The 7,275-nt window shown below is 51.5% G+C and overlaps 1 protein-coding gene across 1 annotated transcript; it reads left to right on the top strand.

Annotated features, from left to right (window-relative positions):
* The first annotated feature begins 2,345 nt into the window (after positions 1–2,345).
* On the top strand, positions 2,346–5,621 carry LOC127052387 (serine protease 27-like). The gene is made up of 6 exons (XM_050955984.1): positions 2,346–2,403; positions 2,836–2,862; positions 3,131–3,293; positions 3,478–3,749; positions 4,244–4,413; positions 5,105–5,621. The coding sequence occupies exons 1-6, from the start codon at positions 2,346–2,348 to the stop codon at positions 5,366–5,368; spliced, it is 954 nt and encodes a 317-aa protein (XP_050811941.1). The 3' UTR covers positions 5,369–5,621.
* Positions 5,622–7,275: the final 1,654 nt, after the last annotated feature.

Raw genomic sequence — 7,275 nt, 5'->3', positions numbered from 1 at the left:
GGGTGTTTGTCTCTCTGGCTGTAATATGGCAGCTTTTAAACATCACATTCAATCTGTCGTCATTTCTGGGAGGGGCGCTTTGTAGGCTGTTGATATCACAGAGCTGATTCTCTCAGGCAGAATGCAGAGTCATGTTGAGACAGTGCCAGCAGGCCTGGGTTCATTTAGCAACTCACAGGCACACCCTTACTGCAGTTAAAAGCAAAAATAGCATAGTTATTTACCATAGTTCACACCAAGGTAAATTAAACAGCAGCAGGTGGCTTTTGGAGGTGACGAGCTGCTACCTTTTCGGTATTGACAATTTCCTGTAGAGAAGTTACATAGAAAATGTGACCCAACTGGCCCAAAATCTTTCAGTAACATTTGGGGCTTTGCCAGATTCTTTGTGTAAGAAGAAGAGGCTGATACTATGAGTCAAGTGTTTTCTTTGGGGCAATCCTGTTTGTTTACAAAGGACTCATACACAAAGCCCTGCTTCCCTGAACTCAGTAGGGACAAACCACAGCAGGCAGTTCTGTTGCCCAGAAATTCTTAAGGCTACAAATCCAGCCAGTCCTGTGCTGGAAGAAGCTCTGTCTCTTTGCCTTCATGCTGTCCATGGCTTCTCTCACTGTCAACTGACTCTTGCTTCTCATACACAGTTTGCCCCCTGCCTTTGCAACCAGTCCCTCAGCCTCCACAGCTTCACTCAGGCTTCAGCTTGGGTGGTGGCTTCTACTGTGTCCAGCTCTCTCACGTCACAAAGAAGCTTATTTGCTTCTTCCATTCAGCCTGAATAAAGAAGCTTAGAATACCCATCACTTAAACCAGGTCTGTCATTGTATAGTTTTCATTTGATTTTATTTTCAATTCTTTCTTTCTTTCTCAATCCCTTTTAAATTAACATTTAAAAAAAATCTAGATAATTTTTTAAATAAATCTTTCTTCAAAGTCATACGCCCAGATGTGTTTTTTGGACTATATAAAAAAAAAAACAATTCCACTTTTTAGAATTTTTTGTTGTTGAAACTATTTGGCAAATTCAATCTGAATTTGTGAATAGTTTTGGTAGACTTCAAACTGCATATTTCAGTAGTTAAACTATTCCTCAAAAAGACGTCACTCAGCTCTGCTGACTAGCACAGCAAATACACAGCTCTAGACAAAATAGGCAGAACGCCAACGTGCCCGTCCCTGGCTCAGTTTCCTTACTGATAGGGATAGTTCTTTAGTTTTAGACAGAGCCCCTGGAGTACCCCATATCCTTCATGCACAGATCATAGTTTTTCTTCCAGATCATGGTGTTTTTCCCACTCAGAAAGCTTTCTCTGACCTTGACTAGTCCACAGCTAAACAGCAATCCCCTCCCAGCTATGAAAGCATGCTCCTCTCTCCTTCTCATCTCTTCCCTCCTTCTCTCTATAGTTTCATACTGCTGTGAGTCTTTCCTCCAGGTTATGTGTCCCTGTCCCAACACCTGGTTGCTTTGTTCTCCCATGGTTGATTTTCCTCTTCTCCCTCCTTGCAGAGCAATTGTAGAGATAGATCCTGCCAGCCTCAGCAAACCCATTTTCTAAATTGTTTTGGCCTGAATGGGTGACCTTTTAGGGTCTAACAAGTGACCATTGTCCATAGTCTTGCTGACCCAGCCTTCCCCATCAAGAAATGTCATATTCCACATGGAGACTCTCCACAGCACAACATTGTCACAATAATGACTTCACAGCAACAACTGGAATTTGCAAGACATACAGGACAGATCCTCCAAATCTAGAGTGATGCAAGGATAAGTGCCTCATAGTCCAAGCAACAGGGCAGATAATGTCACTTAGCCCAAACCTCATGATAACCCTAACTCCATGATACCCTTATCCCTAATCCCCATGATAACCTTTACCCTAAATGCCACAATAACTGCAGCTCAACAATAACCCCAAAGCCCGCATAATATTCACTCCATGCGAACCGTCTCACTCTCCTGGCTACTGTTTTTGGCTCTCTCTGCTTGGCACACTCAGTTGGCAATGACATGGGGAAGTGAAAATCACCGGCGGCCTCAACACAGTGACCTCGGCCGACGAGTGTTTTCGTTTGGTTTTCCAGAAGGCCCATCCTGGCGTGACACCAAGCAGAGCAGAATGAAAGCGGTGATCACAACCTGTTCAGCACGTTGAATTTAGTAGCACTTATTTCCTTGCTTGGGTTACCAGGAAATCAGTCCCCATTGTACTCTATAGCTCTAGGGAGGGGCACACAGAAGCCCATAAAAACCTGCCCCAGAACTTTTATTCTCCAGTCGGGCTTTCGTAGGAGCAATGGAGGAAGCTGCATGCAGTCAAGACAGGCCTGAGGAAGGCTGAACCATGGGGCTTCTCTGCTCCTCACTGGCCCTAGCACTGCTGGTGATGATCCTGCTGCAGGGTGAGTGTGGGGTGGGGATGTAGGGACCAGCCCCTCCCTCCCAGGGGGAGGGGAGCGAGATACAGGTTGTAGGGGAGGGAATTGGGCTAGTGAATAACAAGGAGATCCAAGCCCTTGGCCCTTCATAGACACACGGCCCCCCCAGCCTGGATTGGTACTTTCAGTTCTCAGCTGCCCCACTCAGATCAATGGGGAGTGTTGATTCTTGAACCTACTGGTGGTAAATCAAATAGAAACACGGCTATGAATTTCTGCTGACACTGAGGATGGCAGGGCTGGTCTGGGGCAATGGGCAGAGCTTGGGAATTATGGGTGGAGCTACTGGAACTTACCTCCACACACCTTCTTAGGTTCCAGCAATGATTGTGCACAAACCTCCACTCCCAACACACACACATTAATATCTCTCCCTTCTCTTTCTTCACTTCCTAGGTGCTCAGGGGAGCTGGAACCAGGCAGGTAAGACACTTCAAAATGCCAGCCTTACCTGCCCTGTATTAGTGCCATGAGAATGGGGCTGGGAGCCTGGACTCCTGGGTTCTATCCCCAGCTCTGGGAGGGGAGTGGGGTATATTGGGTTAGAGCAGGGGGACTGGGAGCCAGGACTCCTGGGTTCTCTCCTCAGCTCTTGGAGAGGAGTGGGGTCTAGTGGGTTAGAGCAGAGAGGGGTTGAAAGTCAGGACCCCTGATTCTTTACTCCTCCCATGTCAATGCTGTTCCCCTCCAGGATGCGGTCAGCCCAGGATCTCAGGCCGAATTGTTGGGGGTGCGGATGCCCCAAGGGGCCAGTGGCCATGGCAGGTCAGCATCCAGCGCAATGGACAGCACTTCTGTGGTGGATCCCTCATCTCAGCCCAGTGGGTTGCATCAGCAGCTCATTGCTTCCAATTGTGAGTAACTGGGGTGGGTAGGGACCAGTGCAACAGACAGACGTCCTGCCTGGATCTATGCCAGGAAAGCCACCCCATGCGGTGTTGCTGTGAGACTGGTCCCTATCTGCCCCACCCCAGACCCTGCTGCATTTTTGGCCAAGTTTGCAAGCCATTTGATCAGCCTTTTCTCCCCTATTCCCAGATCTGCCCTTGTCTCTTCCTATCATGTGAATCTGGGGGAGTACCAGCTCTCCAATCCCTCCCGGTGCCGGATCTCATCCCCTGTGAGCCAGATCTTTGTCCATCCCAACTACAGCAGCACGTGGAAGTCTGCTGACATCGCCCTCCTGCAGCTGACAGAGCCAGTGAAATACACCAATGAAATTCTCCCTATTTGCTTGCCAGGCCCCTCCCACTCCTTCCCTGACAACCACATGTGCTGGGTCACTGGTTGGGGGAGAATAGACTCTGAGGGTAAGACCATTCCCCAGGAGGAGGTGCTATCACTCTGTGCCTGAAGGCCCGAGCTCCTGGAGCCCTGTGATTCCTGCAGCATCTTGCAATAATCCCCTCCCAGCTCTCTGCTGCGCTCTGCCAGCTGGCTACCCTGGATTAGCTGTATCCCTCACAGCCATCTGTGAGACAGCTGATCCACAGGGCTCAGTTGAGAACCTTCTGTGTTAGATACAGATGGTCTCTGGTTCAATCCTCTCAGAGGAAACCCCCTCTAGGGGCAGTGTGGCACAGACTGGGTCCTATGGGGCTGGGTGGGGCTCTAGAAGCTGGGTGGAGGTGGGGAATGGATGCAGGGAGGTGGAGGGAATGGGACATGGGGAGGGGATGGAGTGGAGGATGGCTGGAGGGAAGGGGAGTGGGTGGGGGAGGTAGATGGGGACAGGAAATTGTCAGGTATGGGGGTGGGTTGCAGGAGGCTATGGATCCAGTACCCTGGTTCTCTCCCCCTGCAGTCTCTCTTCCGCCCCCCAAGACGCTGCAGGAGGTTCAGGTCCAGCTGATCGACACTGCAGCCTGCAACGCCCTCTACAACATCGACCCGGCCATGAACATCGGCAGGGATCCTGTAAAACCTGACATGATCTGTGCTAGCTATGCTGAAGGGCAGAGGGACTCCTGCCAGGTGAGCGAGGGCTCTGGGCCGACTGGATGCAGGATCCCCAGTGCGTCTCCCTCCCCACAAACAAACATACACACCACACATGTAGGGCCTGCAGTGAGTAGAACGGCTGCTGCAGCTGTGCAATTCTACAATCTGGCTTCCTTCGAGCAGACAGGAGCAGTTCTGGCTTTTAGATGCCTGTGGACTCATCTCGGAGCCCTGTGATTAGAGCAGAGCCCCAGCTTTATTTTTATATAAAGTAATAGCTGAATCTCTGCAGGGGGATAGAAAGGAGTAAGAATGTGGCTAGATTGTAACCTGGCCCCCCCTCAAGTCTGCAGAGAGCCTAAACCAGTGGCTCCGAGATGGGAAAATACCCCATGCATCTTTATGGAAGCTGTACGCTTCCAGCCCCACTGCTCTGTGGAGCCCTTACAGCCCATCCGGAGCAGGGTTCTCTGCATAGGGTAGGAGAAGGACACAGCCACCCTTTCTGCAGTGACTGTATTAGGGATCCCACCTCCAACACCAATGCATCCTTCAGAGAAAGGAGGGAGGGACACAATGCTCCTTTCACTTCTCAAGTGGGTGTGGCAAAAATATGTGGCTGGGGCCATGGGATGGTCCATGTGCCTAGAACTCCAAGGGGCTGAGCTGTGGATACTTGGGGCTGGGGGTGGCCTCACTAATCCCAATTTCTCTGCCCCTCTAGGGTGATTCTGGGGGGCCGCTGGCCTGTGACCACAATGGGACCTGGTTCCTGATGGGGATCGTGAGTTGGGGGGAAGGCTGTGGCCAGCCCAATCGTCCCGGTGTCTATGTCCGGATGGTGGCCTACGGTGAATGGATATGGGAGCACATTGGCTCCGGAAGCCAAGCCAGCACCATGGGGAACTGCACCTCAGGGACGAATGATGCCAGACCCTGCTTCAGCAGCTTCATGTTTCTCTTCACCACTCTTCTGATATCACTCTGACTCCCCCTCCCTTTGGGATGCCCCCCATCTCTCCCTCCTCCGTTCACCCCCTAGTGAAACCTTGCACTGTCTGGGCGCAGTTTGAGATGCAGATAGGACCTGAGAGTTACCAGCAACACCCACATGCCTGAGTCTGCACAGAGCCTGGGCCAATTGCTGTGAGAAGGAGGAGCTGCTCTGAGTGTGGCTGATGCTGTTTCAGGTGGGATCTCTCAGGAATCTGTTTATGATCCTATGCTAAGAATAGGGTCCATCTAGCCCAGTTTCCTGTCTTCCAACAGTGGCCAATGCCAGGTGCTTCAGGGGGAATGAACAGAACAAGGCAGTTATTGATTTATCCGTCCTCCGTCGTCCACTCCCAGCATGTGGCAGTCAGAGGCTTAGGGGCTCCCAGAGCATGGGGCTGCTCCCTGCCCACCCTGGCTAATAGCCATTGTTGAACCAGTTCTCCATTAATTTATCTAATTCTTTTTGAACCCAGTCATACTTTTGTCCTTCGCAACATTTCCTGGGAACGAGTTCCACAGGGTGACTGTGGGTTGTGCGAAGAAATACTCCCTTTGGTTTGTGTTCAACCTGCTGCCCATTAACTTCATCAGGTGGCCCCTAGCTCTCACATCATGTGAAGGAGTGACGAACACTCCCCCATTCACTGTCTCCACACCAGTCAGGATTTTCTGGACCTCCAGCATAACCCCTGTCGGCTGTCACTTTTCCAAGCCGAAAAGTCGCCGTCTTTTTTCTCTCTCCCCATGAGGAAGCTGTTCCACACCAGTCACCATGTGTGTGGCCCTGGTCTGTTCCTTTCCAGCCCTTGTAGAGCTGTTGTCAGATGTGCCGATCAGACCTCCACACCAGATTCAAGGAGTGGGCGGACTGTGGATTTATACTGCAGCCTTTTATTCAGTGATGATGTAACGGGGTGGTCACTGGAAGGGTACAAGCAGCCCTGGGGAAGGCTGCGTCTCTGAAAGCCAGGCTGATTGGGAAGCAACCACAGCTGTAGCTGGCTTGATAAGGGCCCAGCTGACCCTTACAAGAGAGCAGTGGGCCAGGAGCAGGCAGGCTCCCTCTGACTGAGGAGGGAGATGGATGTGGCCGCCTGAGTGTTAGAGGGCACTGGAGTGGAGCAGGGCTGGGAAAAGGCCAGAGGAGCTGGGGAGCTCCGGGTCAGCAACTTCCCAGGCTGCAGGGTCTGTCCAAGGCCCCTGGAGCTACTGGGTTGCAGGGACATGCAGCAGGTCAAAACTTCCCTTGCCTATGATGATTGGCTTATACAGGCTGCAGTCAGCCCAGTGAAAGGGGCTAGATGGTGACTGACAGTAGCCCATAGGCTGAGGAAGGGTGGGGACAGAGGGTGGGGGTTCCTTAGGGAGGGGAGACCCAGATCTGTGGGGTACTGCCTGGAAGGGCAGCACCCCAGGTAAAAGGGCACCGGGGTCCTGGGAGGGACACGGGGGGCCAGCGGCAAGCAGGACATTGGCCTGCAGAGGACGCTTTGAGAGCTGGAAACAGAGCTAATTCCCAGGAACCAGCAGGAGGCGTCGCAGGGGTGAGTCCTGCCCCATTACGGATGAATTTAGGGATGTTTTATTACTCCACCATGGGTTCAGCTTTGAATGCCACAGTTTCAGATTCCATTATGAAAGTGGATCTTTCTCGGGCATCAGCATCTAGGGGTATTTGCCAGTACCCCCTCTTTAGATCAAACATGCTTATAAACTTAGCTCCTCCCCGTGTTTCCAGCAGATCCTCTATTCTGGGCATGGGGTAAGGATCAGGCTTGTGTGATAGCGTTTAGCTTCCTATAATCCACACAAAACTTCCTGCTTTTGTCCCTCTCCGGCACCATCACAATAGCAGATGCCCTGGGGCTTTTAGATTTGATAATTACTCCCATTTGCTTT

Source organism: Gopherus flavomarginatus, chromosome 5 (genome assembly GCF_025201925.1).
Source record: "Gopherus flavomarginatus isolate rGopFla2 chromosome 5, rGopFla2.mat.asm, whole genome shotgun sequence".
NCBI classification, from domain to species: domain Eukaryota; kingdom Metazoa; phylum Chordata; order Testudines; family Testudinidae; genus Gopherus; species Gopherus flavomarginatus.
This window is presented reverse-complemented; position numbering and strand designations above follow the sequence as displayed.